Source organism: Crocodylus siamensis, chromosome 4 (genome assembly GCF_052110815.1).
Source record: "Crocodylus siamensis isolate JL-2025a chromosome 4, ASM5211081v1, whole genome shotgun sequence".
Classification (NCBI taxonomy): Eukaryota; Metazoa; Chordata; order Crocodylia; family Crocodylidae; genus Crocodylus; species Crocodylus siamensis.
Window position 1 is genome coordinate 206,141,385 of NC_143398.1, and position 16,173 is coordinate 206,157,557.

Sequence of the window (16,173 nt, forward strand, 5' to 3'; positions counted from 1 at the left end):
GAAATTTTATCAGATACATTTTACACATAAGAATAGTGACACTGAGATTAAAGCCAAAATTTGCCCAATTTGAGAAGCTACAGTCTGATATTTCTGATTATTTGGCCTTTTATAACACTTTACATGTTCCAAGCAGAGTTACGATTGACCTCAGTTGCAGTTCAGAGTGCTTAGCTTTTATGTAAAAGGGTCACCAGGTCTCTCAGAAAGAAAGCAAGGAATCTACTCGTAAACAGTCAGTGACTTGCCCGGTATCATGTAGGAACTGTGACAGAAGCATGCAGAGGCAGGAATACAGCCCAACTCATTCTGATTCCTTTTCCCTGATTCCTTTTTGTCTGTAGACCAATGTGGCTACAACCTGTATCCCTGAAACATGGAAGATATCGAATTTAGCTGCTTTTGAAATGAAAAGGTCATAATTTTACAAGAAGGAAGATAAATTCAACACCCAGAAACCTGAAACCTGACACCCTTGCTGCTGGCTTTGTTTTCAAGCTAAAATTTGCATGTTCACAGAGCACAAAGCTGCCTCAACACAAGAGAAATTCCATGCCCAGGAAAGCACTCCATCACCACATCCTTCTGTGAAATATGAATCATAATAACCAAAAGGAAACATAATTCAACATCCTGCTTGCCATCAGACAACTTTGAGGTAAACAGACTGCTCTAACTTTTATCTGAGAATAATTAGCACAATATTAACTTTGCCATCCAAGATATCTTACAACACCTTCAGTTCTCCTGTGAAATATGAATTTTCCTTTCCATGAGAGAAATTTTACAATCTTTGCATTCTCCTATGCCTGAAGAAGGGTGAGTGTGCCCCAAAGCCTGCAGATATATTTTATTAGACCAAGTAGATATTTGCAAAATAAATAAATAATACCAATTATATATATATATATATATAAATATATATGTCTCCTCTACCACAAGTTCTTACCTAATTCATTAGCATTCAACCATATTAATCAGAAGACCATCCTTTCTCTTTCTATAATTCACTGTCTCATTGACTATAAACTTTTGAACTTCTGCAATAAATAAGGCAGGCATCCTATTAAAAACAGCTTCATTCACTACGCAGCCCTGATTCATCCCCAGAACAAGAATATCTTGTGCACTGAATGAGGCCTAGGAGAAAAATAGCAGCTAATCTTGTAATACAGTGATTCCCAACCAGGCTTCCAAAACATCCTGGGGTAACTTGAGATCCTTTCAACAATTATCTGTTTTTAGGTGTTCAAACATGATTCACAAGATAAACCCAGAGATTTCAAATAGGAATCCATAGAATTAAACACATTCTATCTGTGTTGTCTTTCTGAGTTCTTTGCAACAGAAAAATTGCTCTATTGTATTTCTTTGTAAATGCTGAACTGCACCTCCCACTCCCAACCCTGCCAAAAAATAGTACAATGCTTATTTATAGGAAATGAAGATTCACATATTTCTTTCCAAGGCTGGAATCTTAAGATACACAATACTGTCCTCTATCATTTGAACTAACAGAGAAAGGGTCTTGTTGCATGGGACACTTAGCACATTTTTATCTGAGATCATAGTAAGCATTGCTGTGATCTATAGAAATTAGAACATGTTCTGACCAGTTACATGGCATAAGCATGCACCACACTACAGGTAGATGAGGAAGACACTTCCGTTACACACTGGATTATAGAAAGGGTGGAGTGTGCTGAATGCAGTCAGAATCTTCAAAGAATTTAGCTGCAGATTTTATGAAATCTCTGCTGAGCATGTGGGATCTACAATTTTTCAGAGACCTATAGTTTGACAGAATATTTACAGGAACAGAAAAAAGCATCTCCCTAAGCCTGTCGAATTTCAAGTCCCAAAGCATGTGGCTGCTACAGTTTGCCAATGGAATCATAGTATAAATTAATTACATATGGGGAAACAACACACTTTTCTCCAGACTTACGCTAGAAAACTAACCTGCAGCTATAAATTCGGCCAACATTTCAATATGCTTGGGTATGTGTCCTTGTTTTAGAAAGAAAAGACTATATTTGCAATTCACAATAGTTATAACTCTATATGCAACCTGGGTACACACAAGGGTGTGCCCTATTCTCAAAAGGATGGGATGGGTGAGCAGGAGGGGATGCTGTGAGAGGGATGCCAGAATTTTGAGCAGATCCCTCTTTCCTCTATAGAGTTAGCCCAAGCCCAACGTTCTTAACTATATACAATTTATTGAGTTATAATATACATTAACATAAAAATAAATATCATATACACATATTTACACAGTGAACATTAACCAATAACCAAGATCAAACCCTAAATAACACTATTTACAACATCACAATATAATATTTCAATTACAAAATATAAGGTGCAAACATGAACAATCTTAATAACATCTATTACTTAATATAGTCCCTGACCCATGGCAAGAGATAGTCCTTCTTCCAGTGGGGTCCCCTGGGGGTGGTGTCCAGGCAGCATCAGGGGCCCCCCTCCCCTTAGGGCCTTGACAAGGTTGGGGGGGTGCTCACCCAGCCCCTTCTCTGGGTTTGCCTGCTCCAAGCATCTTTTCCCTGGGGGACCCAAGGGCCCAATGACTCATGCTCCCTCAGGTGGCAGAGGTTAGGGCACAGCTCAATGGGGTCTCCTCTGCTGAAGTACCTCTCCAGGACTCTCCCATACCACTGGGGTCCTCCCCACCTTGTGGCCTGCCCTGGGCACCAAGGGCTCAGGTCCTCTCAGCTGCTGCACCACTACTGCTGAGCTTCTGGGTGCTAGGCCTCATGCTTCGGCACTACTATTTCCCTGTCCCTTGGCTTTGGCACTCTTTTAGCACAGGCTGGGCCCTTCAAGCTCCGTTCATCCGTCCTCATGCTGGGTAGCTAACCCAGGCAGCCTCCACTGCTCCCTGGCTCCCAAGTCTTGGGTCCATGCACTGACCTGCACACCATGGGACCTGGCCACTTGCTGGGAGATGGGGCCTAAGCTGCCTCACTGCGGCCCCCAAGGCCCTGCCAGGGTTGCAGGCTCAAGCTGGTGAACCGTGCACCGTGATGGGCCCGAGCAGTTTCACACCACTCCCAGGACCAGGTCTCTGTGCACTGTAGTCCCTGTGCACTGTCAACAGCCTGAGCGGTGTCACACCACTCCCAAGGCTGTTCCTCCAGTGGCAGCTTCAGGAGCCTTGGGCCTATTGCTCACTGAGGGAGAGCTCCCCAGCTTTTCTTGGCTCCACTCTTCTTGAGTCCCTCGCTGCATCTGCCCCTTGTGCTGGGCACGCAGCTCCTTTTATACACTCCAGGGCAATGCCCCTGAAGTCTTCCAGACCTGACAGTTTACAGTCTTCAATCAGGTTCGGGGGCGCTCTTCTCCTTCTCCCCTCAGGAAAGGGGCATGACTTTATTTATCCTGCTGCCTCCCGATTGGTGGATGGGGTCCACCAATCAAAACAGCAGGATCTCAAGCCTGGGACTCAACCCAAGCTCTGAAAGGTAAGCCTGCTACACACACACATATATATAAGGGGCTTAGTCTGTCTGTGTGTCTGTCTGTGTGTCTGTTTGTCCGTAATGCTTTTGGCCAACTGTGCATGTGCTGCCGAGAAAGTGGGTGGCGATTGGCTCTGTGGGCCCAAGTTTGAGCTGCTACTGGGGAAGTTTGTGGCCATAGCAAGCACTCCCTGGCTGCCTGAGCAGCAGGGCTTCCTCATGCCTCCCTGCCTGAGGGCAAAGTGGGAGGTCATGGCGGCAGTGCACCCGCACTGCCTGTCCCCAAAGCGCCCCCCCCCCGAACAGCGGGCAGGGAGGGGGAGATGGCAGGCAGTGAGGGATGAAGGGAAGTGGGATGGGGGGGCAAAGAGGGTGTCATGGTGTCAGCTGTTATAGGGGCTGGGTGCCAGGGAAGGAAGGATGGAAGGAGAGGGGAGAGGGGGAGGGTTATGGTGGCAGTGCCTCTCTGCTGCCCAACAACAGCCAGCGGTGGGGCGGGGAGGTAGAGGGAAAGGAGGGAGGGAAGGAGGAAAGCAGTGAGGGAAGTCCTGCTGAGAGGCGGAGGTGGGCAGTGGGAGGGAGCTCCTACACCAAAGACTGGAGGAGGAAGTGGCGGCAGCACAGGGAGTCTTTACATGGCTCTGAAGGGTGAGTGGGGAGCAAGGGGGGCCATGTAAACACTCCCTGAAATCCATCATTCTTGACAGGCAATTAGCGAGTAATAATTATAATAATAGTTATTATTAAAAATTAGACTGTAAAACTGCCTCAAATGAAAAGGGATTTTTTCCTCCAACCATCAAATGACAAAAGGGGCCACTGCAAGTTTTTCCTCAGGCCACACATTCCTCCCAGCACTACTTTAATTGTGTTCATCTCCCACCCAGCAGCAATGAATTTCAATCTCTAGCAAGAATAAAAACATCTGCTTCCTAAATTTATTATACTAACAGTCCCCAGATTTAAAAAACAATGTTAGTTAAATAATGCTGTTATAGCAGCCCCATTGTTTGCTTTCCTCGTGTTATAATATTCCCGTATTATAATTTTAGGTTATTTCATTCTTTGCAGGATTTCTGGCATACCACTTATATGGCGCACACACATTCTGTGAATATTTTCCTTTCACTTCATGCACTGTCAGGCAAACAACTGTCATCTATACTATTTAACTTACATGTTTATCCTTACTCAATATGATTTCATATATTATTGATATCCTGCTCCTCTCTGTTAATAAAATATCACTTTATGTTTTAAAAATACTTGAGTCTAAAGAAGGAATCTAGCATATACTTTTACGTTTCTAAATATACATATTTTTCAAGAAATGGACACTTATGTGGAGATAAATTCTATTGCAAAATTCCCATACTCTGCTTCTCTCTTTCTGCTTGTTATTGATGTTTCCAATCCAGCCAGACCCATATCTAACCGCAGTAATCACAAATTAAATGGATCTGTTAGATTGTGGACTCACAGGACCACTCTACCTTCTGCTCAGAGGGAGCAAATGTGCCTGAGGCTAGTGAAAGCCATCTGAGAGACAATATTTCCTTTTCATATGCAAAAAATGTCATATTTAAATTTAAATTAGAGACAACTTCCCTGAGATATGATATTCCTAGTGGAATGCAAAAGAGTTTTGTAAATAAAATGGTTTCTTTGAACTATGTTTAAGCTTCAGATGTCTTCACAAATTTTTCTAGATTTCTCCATGTATAACTTTTCCCCTTCATGCTCTAAATATCTCCAGATGTCTCATGGAAAAGTCTCTTCCCCAGTAGTGTTCTAATATTACCTCTGTCCAGGAGTTGAAAATAAATGGACACCTCTGGCTAAACTGCACAGGTCAAGAAAACAAATGGTAAATAGTTATTACCAAAGTCAACGAGTTTGACTCCACCTTCTGTTGTCAGAAGAATGTTGTTCCCTTTGACGTCACGATGAATGATCCGATTATTGTGCAAATGCTGAAGGCCCTATATGACAGGAATGACAAAAAATAAGTTTAGTCCCTCATTTAAAAATGATTACCCTACTATTAGAGAGTATAATGAAGACACTCTGCACTTGCACTATAGAAACATCTGTCCGATGGATTACATGCTTGCTATGCCCCCTGCTGCTCTAACAGCCAGCATAATATTGTCAACATTACCACAGATTATAAATGAAAAAGGTATGAGATGAGTAAATTGCACTCTCTGCTGCCATTACCATCCTGATGAACATGCTTACCAAGAGAGCACCATATAAGATGTATGAGATTATAGCCTCATCCAACCGCTGGCCACACTTCACCAGGCCTTTGACAAGATCTGTGACAGAACCTCCATTACACAGCTGGGAAAGGGGTGGGAAAGGAAAAAAAAAGAAAAAAAACAAGACCTCTATTACTCAACAGTCTCGTTTAGATGGTGAATTCCTCATATGAGAGTCTGCATCGTAACACAAATCCCAGACCAAGTAGATTTCCACCCACAATTATTTAAGTTGTCCTACTTGTCATAGAGCATATTTTATTAGCAATGTTGATAATAAATCACATTATGTTGGGGGAGAGTGGAGAGGGAGGAAAGTAGATGTCAGAGATTGTAAAATTTAACCAAAACTGAAATATTAAAACAGCAGGCGTATATTTTATTTTTAAATAGAATTTATAGGTCTGGTTTAAATTATTTGAGTATTTTCACAATAATATGTGCATTGTCTTTTTGAAAAACAGCCTTTGTGTGAAGAAAAGGCCAGAAAAGACAAGATTGATGCACTTGATAACTGGGAGGTAACAAATTACAGTCATTTCAAACCTTCACTCCATCAATGCTCCTGCTGGCAGGCAATATAAAATAGACAGCAGCCATATCTCTATGCTCAGACTTGATGGCATGCTCTGCCAACAGCTGAGATGAAACATTCTGATCCAGAAAAGCACAGCTTCTCACAAGCACTTTCCATTAATGGGCTGCCATACATCAAAGGAGGAGGAGGAGAAAAAATAAAATTAGAACCTTTGTAAATGTGTTTTCACCTAGATCATTAGTTCATCCTCCATGTCCTGCTAGTGACTATTTACCCCTCCTCCCTCTTTGGCCTTTCTTACTTTTCTATTACAACATCTGTCTAGCACTAAACATTAAAAGAGTGGAATTTATTTTTTGTTATTGTATTTGCTCTTCTTGACTGTCCTATATTTTTTGTAGCCTGATCCCTATTGTGCTGTGCCAACTTTTTTGTTGCAAAATAATCATGTGTGTGTGCATTCAACATGATGCTTGAACTCAGATATAAACTCACCTTGCATCACCCACTTTCAGCCTAACAGCCTGAGAAGTCAATCAAACAGAGCCATATAGGCAAATATTGTCAGGCTTCTCTGGGATTTCTCTGGGATGCTGAACTACCTTTCTTTCATTTTACATTTTGTAGCTAACCTTTGTAAACCTAGTATCAAATGTAATGCCACCCAACTTGTGTGCTAGGAGAGGTGTACATATTTTTCACATTGCAAGCATTACTACAAGCCTAACAAATTCTTTTACAGTTTTAAACTTTCCCATGTCAAATGACTGTGCTAGGCACATGGCATCCAGAACACAGATCTCACTGGCTTCCTTTATTCAAATTAGCTACTGCTTCATTAGTGGATGATAGTGGGGGCTGCTGCAAGAATTACCTCCCTTGTAAATTCAGAAATTTGTCCCATATAATTTGGTGGGCGTCTTTAGGCCACTATTAGACACCAAATACATTTGTAGAGCAACTCTATTCTAAATGGCTGAGTTCATACGTTTAATAATTTGTGTATATGTTTTAGTGATTTCCCTGAGAATCAATCAATGTCATGGATTGACAGATGTTTAGTAACACATGAGGTGAATCACACTGCTATAGTAGATGCTGTAAATACCCAATGACTAAACACCAACACCATCACTGGCAGTGACAGCCTGTAGATGGTAGGTGGTTTAGGGAATGAAAGTAATATGTACACTACTTCTACTACTTCTAAGTGTATTACTTACAAATGAAGGTTAATATATGTTTAAACGAAGTGTATGGAAGCTGTACTTCTGTTGCCTGTAATATACCTATTTCATTGATCACTATAAAATGCCTGTATATCAAGCTCCTTATCAAGTTCCTTCTATAAGCACAATAATTCTGCCAACCATAGCAAACCTGAGTAGTACTTTACCATGGTGGTCAAAGAGTCTTCACCTAAGTAAAGTACTGCTAGTAGTAAGAGGTAGAATTATGCTCAAAAGAAAATACATTTTAAATACAAATGGTACGTTTCATTCATCATGATGTAGATGCAGCTTTATTAATGAAATGGTGATCAATGTAACTGAGCACTTTGCATATTCTGTTTTATTAAAGAAAACCTTCAATGAACTTATAAAATGTGAAAATGTGAATTTTTATGTTAATATTTTTAATAGCTTTTAAGTTAGGTGGATCAGGAATAAAAGACATTACTATATTGAGCTAATTGATACGTCCAGTGCAAAAAACTAATTTCAGAGATGGCACGTTCTTCTAATAGTTGTGACATTGTTATAAAGATTATGATGTCCAAAAGGGCTGTGTGAAGCTTTGGGTGCTGATTCAGTTCAGAGGAGATTCAGCTAGATTTGGCAGCCGAATCTCCAAATCCGAATCGAGTCGGGAGACCAATAAAAAGGTCCAAATCATTTCAAAGCTCTCTGAATCAATTCAGAAAAGATTCAGAGAGCTTTGAAGAGATTTGGAGATTTCCCTGCTCACCACTGCAGGGAGCTGGACAGGGACTCTGTGCTGGTAAGTAGGGAGCGGGGAGGAGGGGGCTGAAGAGGGGGGCTGGGACCATGGGAGGACCCTCACCAGGCCCCATCCCCTGCCTGCTCACCCAGCCACTCTGAGCACACCCTGAACCCCACCTGGTCTCCCAGCCCCATCCCCCCATGGCTGCCCCAAGCACCCCAGCATCCTGGCTCTTTTTTTAAAAAAAAAGCCCCACACTCAACAGCTGCTGCAGCAGCCATTGGGGCTTCTGGGGGCTCGTGGTAGAGCTCCCCCACATAGTGTGGGGCAGTGGGGGGCAATGAGGAACACCCCCTCCCACCTAGCAGCAGCCAGAGAGTGCGGGGCTTTAAAAAAAAAAAAGTGTTGGGATGCTGGGGCCATCAACTGGACTGGAAGAGTGGGCAGGGGATAGGGGCTCATGGAAGAGCCACCCATGCAGCACGGGGCTGTGGGGGGCAGCGGGGATCACCCCCCCTGCCTCCTCTGCCTGGCAGGAACCGGTGAATGTGGGGCTTTTATTTTAAGTGACAGGACACTGGGGCTGGGCGGTGCAGCCACTGACAGGGCTGGGAGAGTGAGCAGGGGGTGGAGCCTGTTTGATTCAGAGATTCAGCCAATTTGGCGGCAGCTGAATCTCGGTATTATATTCAGTCAAAACGATTTGGACAGTGATTCAAATCACCGAATCAAATCACTGTCCCCCAAATCGGCCAAATCTGAATCTGAAGTGAAGCTGCTTCACACAGGCCTAATGTCCAATATAACCTGGGAAATGGAATTTACTTCAATCTACAAAAATATACTAGCTAGCCAATATGTATACAAGCAGAATAAGAATGTTTGCCTGGAAGAACCCATACAGAAAAGAAATATTGACATTAAATATGAAAACTGACATCTGGAACCAATGCTATCATCCATATTTTATATACTTTACTTTTATAATGCATTTGTGGGTGTCATATGATCAGAAAAGGGTCAAAGTGAAAAATAAAGTGATAGTGCTTTACTCTGGTGTCATCCAGAGTCCAAAAATAGCTGAATGGTCTCTCTAAAATGATCAATAATGAGCAAATTAGAGCTGACATCTATATTGATATAGTTATGTTATAAAGAAATGCTTGAATGATCTACCACTTCTTTTCAAATCAGTGTAATCTCTGTGCTGGGCTACATAGAATTAAGCCTTGAGAAACATCCTCATCAGGGTGAAATCCTGGCTCTGTTGCTCTCTTTGGCAACACTCCCATTGACTGCAATGCATTTTACTGGTAGAGCAGCAAGCACTGCTAAAAGGGCAGCATCTTTTCAAGCCACTTAGAGTGGTAGTTATTTGACAGTGTCCTGCTTCAGATATTACACTGCCATAGGAAACATTTTCCCATTACATTACCTCAGCCCACATTTGTGATGGGTGGCATGTTTGGTAATTACTGTCTGCTGTACTCATTATAAAGTCATTTTTATCCATTGTGACTTTTGCCCAACATTTACACAAGTGTTTTGGAAAAAATTTTCTCCAGTCTAAAATATTGGGTCACTTTCAGGAGAGCAAATTCTTAGGAAGCCTCCTCTATGCTGTTGAAGTGAGTTGATAGCCCCATGAATGGTCATAAAATACTAAGATTAAGTCCACCATCTGGGGTTCACTATTTAGTAAACACTGAGAACATCCTCTTTTAAAGCACCCCCAGACGAGATTTCTTGCTCAGTATCCCTGGACCAAAACCACAACATTCTAAGTTTCTGTTGTGAAAATAGACACAGACATCCAGCAACTTTTGCTGCACCAGCTTGCAAAGGGCCTGCAGCTGAACTTAAACTTTTGTTTCAAATAAGATATAACTTTACCAAAATATGTTTACCTCAAGAACTAACCAGAGCTGTCCTCCTACATATTGATCCACTTTGTAAAACATTCCATAAAACTTAACAACATTGGGATGATTGGGAAGAAACTGTAAAATATTATACTCTGCTTCAATTTCTTCATCCACATCCTAAACAAAAAACACCAATATATTTAGTGTGCACATAATACTTTACATTGTACAAGTAAATCTTCATGATGCATAACACACTAGGACCACCACAGTAAAAAATGATGTTTAACTGTTCTCATTTGTCTAAGCTATTTGCATAACTATTATTTTCATATCATTTTAAAATAATATTTTCTGATGTTTGAGCTATATGTAAATAAATTAATCTAAGCTTTCTCAGGCCATCAGATGGGCCTTGCTATGTAGCAGTTCTATAAACAATTGAACATGAATAAAAATACTGTAAAAAATCTTTAAAGCAGGGGAATGTAATAGTTAACTAAAGCCCACAATCTAAAACATGCACAGTAGGAACCATTAAATAGACCAAAATCAAAATCTACAAAATTAGCAAATTATGCTTATTACTATTAGTCAGAATTTTGTCAAAGGAGACATTTTTGTAAAGGTCAGACAATAAAGGACCGGTTTTGATGTGAAATATGTTGGCCACAGTTTATGAAACCATGATAGACTTATGTACATAAGACTATCCTTATTGCATATAGACTTTGACTCTAATAGTACTTAAGCATGTGCTGGAGTAGTTTGCTGACCAGGGATAGTTTCCTGAATCAGGTCCGCTGTTTTATGACACTGTCCCATGTTACTTAGTACCTTCTGTACAGATTCACACTGTACAAAGGAAAAACAAATTGTATTTAGTTCAATAAAATATTATTTTATCTCACGTCATGATCAAATAATTGCCTACTGAAATCTCTCAGTTGGACATGGCTTGTAGGACCCAGAACCTCAAAGGTATGTAGATGCTTACCTATTGATATCAGTGGGAAAGAGGCAACTAAATGCATCTGAGGATTTGGGTCTGTGTCTGTCTTCGATTCTTGTTTTAATTATTGCATAACAGTATTGTCCACTGTGTAAAATCAGCAGCACTCTACTGAGCACTAGCAGCACTTCAGTGGTTGGTGAGATGATTTATTTACAGAGTTTGTGCAATGAAATGGGTCTTTTAAGATGAACAGCACAGTGTATGTTATATATAAGGACTCCAGGGAGAAACAGTCCTTCAAGCATCTCAGGTTTCCTGTGCTTGATGAAGCAGAGGGAGTGAAGGGTGAATTGAGTAGAGCCAGGCCACCAAACCCTCCTGTTGGTCTTTATTTTTATAACATGAACAGCACTTCATATGTTATATAAAATTTATATGCCTTATTTACTCAAATACAACACAAGGTTTCCCCCCAAACAGTATGAGGAAAAAGGACCTTCATCTTACACCCACCTACAAGGAAAAATAATTAAATATATATCATTAAACTGCTGTCAAAAGCAGCACATGGATCAGTAGTGGAAACCAGTTATAAAGTTGATTAAATGCAGCCAACACAAGGGGCAAAATAATGATAGGATCCTATTTTATTTTTTTTTCCAATGTCATGTCTCAAGCCAAATTAGCTAAAATAAGTCCCGAATTCCATCGACCGAGGAGAGCTCAGTCTTTCAGGTGTGATGCTACCATTGGCATGTATCCTACCTCCCAGATTCATCAGTCTTGAGTTTAGACACTCCATGGCATGCATCCTATGTGCAAACCACAAGTATGGAAGCCTTGGGGTTCAGATGCCCCCCTAGTTTCATTTACCCCTAGCCAAAATGCCATAGGAGCAAGCTAGAGGGAAAGCCTCAAAGCAGTCCTTGGACAGCTGGGCAAACTGTGAATGGCTCAGAAACAGACAGAAACCTAAATTCATTCCTCTAAACTGGTAATTCAGCCTCCTCTGTCTGTGTATCACTTGTGGGACTAGGTGCAAAATCATATGCCATAGAAGGATACAAAACTGGAGGCTAGCCACAGGACTGAATCAGTTGCCTTTTCTTCCAAATCAGTTAGTTCATCTGTGCTTAAGAAGCCATGTACCTGTTATCTCCAGGATTTTTTCAGTGTCTAAGCATTGAGTTTAAACTTTAAATCCTTTTGAAAGTCATACCTTTTCATATGACCATTTAAATTATACTCAAAATATGAATGTTGTCTTTTACTTACACTGATAGGATCCAGAATTTTTACTGCTGCCAGACTCCCATCTTTCTTATTGGCAACCTTATAGACTTTACCATAAGTGCCTTTTCCAATGGTCTCTATGATTTCCCAAGTATCTGAGGGGTCAGCTAATGATTCTAGTCCAATCATATTGGTACTGTATTGAAATAATCCATATAATGGCTTCCTAGAAAACAAAGTTTGTTGTAAGAAACAGACTATACATTTTAAATGGGGGGAGGGGGGTTGGTTACCAAACTTTTTTAACCAGGTGGGTAGAACAAACAGAACTAGAGCACAGAATAAAAAACATGGAACAGTCAGCTGCTATTCATAGTTTTCCACTATTATGTCTGCTGGTCGTACAGTGCTGAACAGACAGTCCAGACAGAAGAGAAATCAGATCAGGACCCAGTATTTCACCAGTGAAAAATGAATATGATCCATTAAATGCCTCTACTAAACGATCTTCACACTTAGAGGGGTGGAGGACTCTGAATCTATACCTCTGAGCTCTGCTGCTTTCTTGATTAGCACCTGTTCTAAATGGCTGTCATATGATTCTCTGCTGGGGGTATGGGGGGGAGAGAAGGGAAAGTAGTGTGAGCAAGGAAAGAGAACCAGCTTGTCAGGTGTACTTAAATAGACGAGAAGTAGCAAGATCTGGGAGGAAGAATAGATGAGATGCTGAGACAAAAGTGGGGATGGATGGAAAGGATGAACAGACAGACAGGGTACTCATGGGAAGAGAAGGAGAAGGAATGTACATTAATGGAATACAGACTGAAACATAAAATAAGACAGATGGAAATGAGGAAAGAGAAAACTATAATGAGGTTTTTGATGTTTAATGATTTCAGGGGAAATTAAGAGGAAAGGCAAGCAAAAACTAAGCACAAAAGACAAAGAATATGGTAGAAAGACCTGTGAGGTGAAGGTGGACAGAAGCAATTGGAAATTAAAAAATATATATTTGGAGACATTGCTATTGGCTCCATGCAAACACTTCTGGGTCTGCTGCTGAGCACACTGGGGAGCCCCCCACGCTTCTGTGGGATGCTCCATCCTCCCCAGCACTGCAACGTTCACGAGCCACCTGGTACCTTGAGGTATGTAGAAAAAGCGTTTAAAGCTGTGTCTATGTCCTAATCACTGAATCTTTCTGAATCGATTTGGAGGGTTTCGATTCAATTTGGAGAGATCAAAGGGTCTCCTGATTTGATTCAGATTCAGAAATTTGGCCACTGAATCACGCCAAATCTCTGCCAAATCGAATCAGGGACCGAAGCTTCGCACAGCCCTAGTTGGCAGGCTGAAGATGCAAATGCACAGTATCAGTAGCCAGGAAAAGCAAACCCTTAGGACTAACAGTGAGTATAGTTATCATCAGGATACAAGGATAGGAACAATTTCATTGTAGGCTCTGTTCAGTTGTCTTCAGCAGAGTTATACAGTTTCATCAGAGCTGAATTTGACCCTTATGTTTTGCTCCATGCATAGCATCCTATAATGGTTTTGAGATCCCTAACTGTGTATCAAACAGGCAGACACAGAGAAGGCATGCTAGGAAGTTCACAGTGGCTTACAGGTGTAGAGGATTTGGTTTGGTTGCTGACTTATTTCTTCTGGAAAATATGAAATAACCAAGTCTTTAAGAACAATCTGAATGAGAATACTGAGATGGTTGGTGAACTAGGACAGAGAGAACATTCAACACTTAGGTGTGCCTAAGAGACAGAGAAGCATGGAGATGAATGGGTCATCCAGGCTGCTACTGTTTGTGGAACCAGAAAATGCGACTGCGAACACTCAAAGTTATCAGTTTTTGTTTTGCACCAGAGACAGTAATTCAAGGTGATTAATGATACCTGGCTTCATTATCTCCATTTTATGTAGATTTGCAGTTCACAGAATCATAGGTTGGAAGGGACCTCAGGAGGTCATCTAGTCCAACTCTCTGCTCAAAGCAGGACCCCCTCCCCCCCAAATACATCATCCCAGCCAAGGCTTTGTCCAGCTGGTTCTTAAAACCCTCCAAGGCTGGAGATTCCAAAGCTTCTCTGGGAAACCTGTTCAGTGCTTCACTACCCTCCTAGTGAGAAAGTTTTTCCTAATATCTAACCTAAACTTTCTTTCCAGTTGCTGATGTTTGCCATGTAGAAACGTTGCTAGATATCAAAAGGTTGTCTGAAAGCAGTGAGGTTAAAGCATACCAACTTCTGTAGCCAGTGATCCACAAGGGAGTACTGTGGCTTGCATCACATATGCCCATCTTTGACTACCCAGCCTGAAGATTAGGTGCCCATTTACAGCTGGGTAAACTGGGAATAGCCTTTAGCATGAGGATACAGCAGGGCTTGAACTCCTGCCTCTCCCCTACTACCTACAAATAGCAGTGTAATACTGAAGTGCTTAGGGTAAGGTGCCTTGCTATAATGAAAGTATTTACTTAATCATAATAAGACATTTTAACAATTTGCCACCTGACCCCTGTATTTGTAAACATCATTCCTCATGATGGTTGTAGCTGGTTTCCTTGACAGAGAGGGCTTGGCTTTACTGTTGTCAAAATACAGATTATTAAATTATTAGAATCAAATGCTTTGCAATACACAATGGATAAAAGTAATTTAAGAAAAAAACTGAAGATGTCTCCACCCAATGAGAGTCCACAATAGTTAGACTGAGAGTGGTTATTGCAAAATCCCTCTCTAAAATAAGACCACCCTCCCCACTACCCAACATTTGATGTTGCTAGCACTGTTTGCTCTTGATGATATCAATGTCCATTCAAATGACAACGTTTTCATACCATTTTAAAATTTAATGTTTGCTATGACCAACATAGGACTAAGTAGTCATGGTTTCTTTATATATATCAAATCAGGTCATCTGCTGGGTCTTGCCTTTGAGTTAGCTCCAGGGACACACAAAGAGAGATTATGACTTTCACTATAGTCTGTCTCCTTTATTCAAGTTCAAAGACTATTCTGATAGTGCTCCTCTTACAGAATTCAGCTGTTTAGGATTGCTTTGAGAAAGAATACTGCTGATGCCCAACTGAGCACTGTCAGTAGCTTCCTAAGTTAAATCTCTTAGTCAGGGATGATTCTGCCTTGAGCAGAGGGCTGGACTAGATGACCTTGTGAGGTCCCTTCCAGCCCTTATTTCCTATGACTCCTTGGTTTTAAAGAACTGTAGGGCTGATTAGAAATATTCACTGCTGATAAAGTAATATAAAATGAAGCAGGACCTTTTGAATTCAATTTTTTTAATCTGCATGATTTTGTTAACTAATCATGCTAGAGAATTAGATTGAGCATAAATTCTTCACATCATAAATCCATACTGCAGCATTCAGATTAATAAGTAGAGTCTTTGGAAAACCTATTTTGATATTTTGTTCCTTTCCAGGAAAGGAGGCTTTCTTTTGATCTTTATGTTAAGCCTTTGGAAAAAAAATATTTAAATTATGATGCCATTTATGTCAGAAGACATAAAGACTAGGAACAGACATTCAAAACGCCTGAGCCTGAATTGATTCAAACTTTGCAGATTAGTCTAATCTGGCTAGGCTAAATCAGTTTTATAACTGGGCAGATATCCAAGAAATGCCAGCACATGCCTGCAGTGGCTCAGGCTAGAAGCCTGGGGGCACTAGAACAGCCCTCCCTTCCCTTGTATGGTACTGAGCTGAGGGGAGGCATGGCCAGGTTCCTGCAGGACACTCTGATTAGCCCAGCAGGGAATTGATAACAGTGTTTATCACCCCCTAACTCAGTGTTTATCACCCCATTAAGAAAACAACAGAGGGAAATTACCAGCTGCCTGTTGATTCTGCCTGTTGATT

At 41.1% G+C, this 16,173-nt stretch overlaps 1 protein-coding gene across 1 annotated transcript in view; it reads right to left on the bottom strand.

Annotated features, from left to right (window-relative positions):
* The window catches only part of MYO3B (myosin IIIB), a 357,238-nt gene extending 343,932 nt beyond the window's left edge, over positions 1 to 13,306 (bottom strand). The window contains exons 1-5 of the mRNA XM_090041713.1: positions 13,248 to 13,306; positions 12,327 to 12,510; positions 10,139 to 10,273; positions 5,727 to 5,831; positions 5,368 to 5,467 (exon numbers count right to left, since the gene is read on the bottom strand). Coding sequence (XP_089897839.1) covers positions 5,368 to 5,467; positions 5,727 to 5,831; positions 10,139 to 10,273; positions 12,327 to 12,510; positions 13,248 to 13,306 — 583 coding nt within the window. The remainder of the gene's footprint in view (positions 1 to 5,367; positions 5,468 to 5,726; positions 5,832 to 10,138; positions 10,274 to 12,326; positions 12,511 to 13,247) is intronic.
* Between the last annotated feature and the right edge of the window lie 2,867 nt (positions 13,307 to 16,173).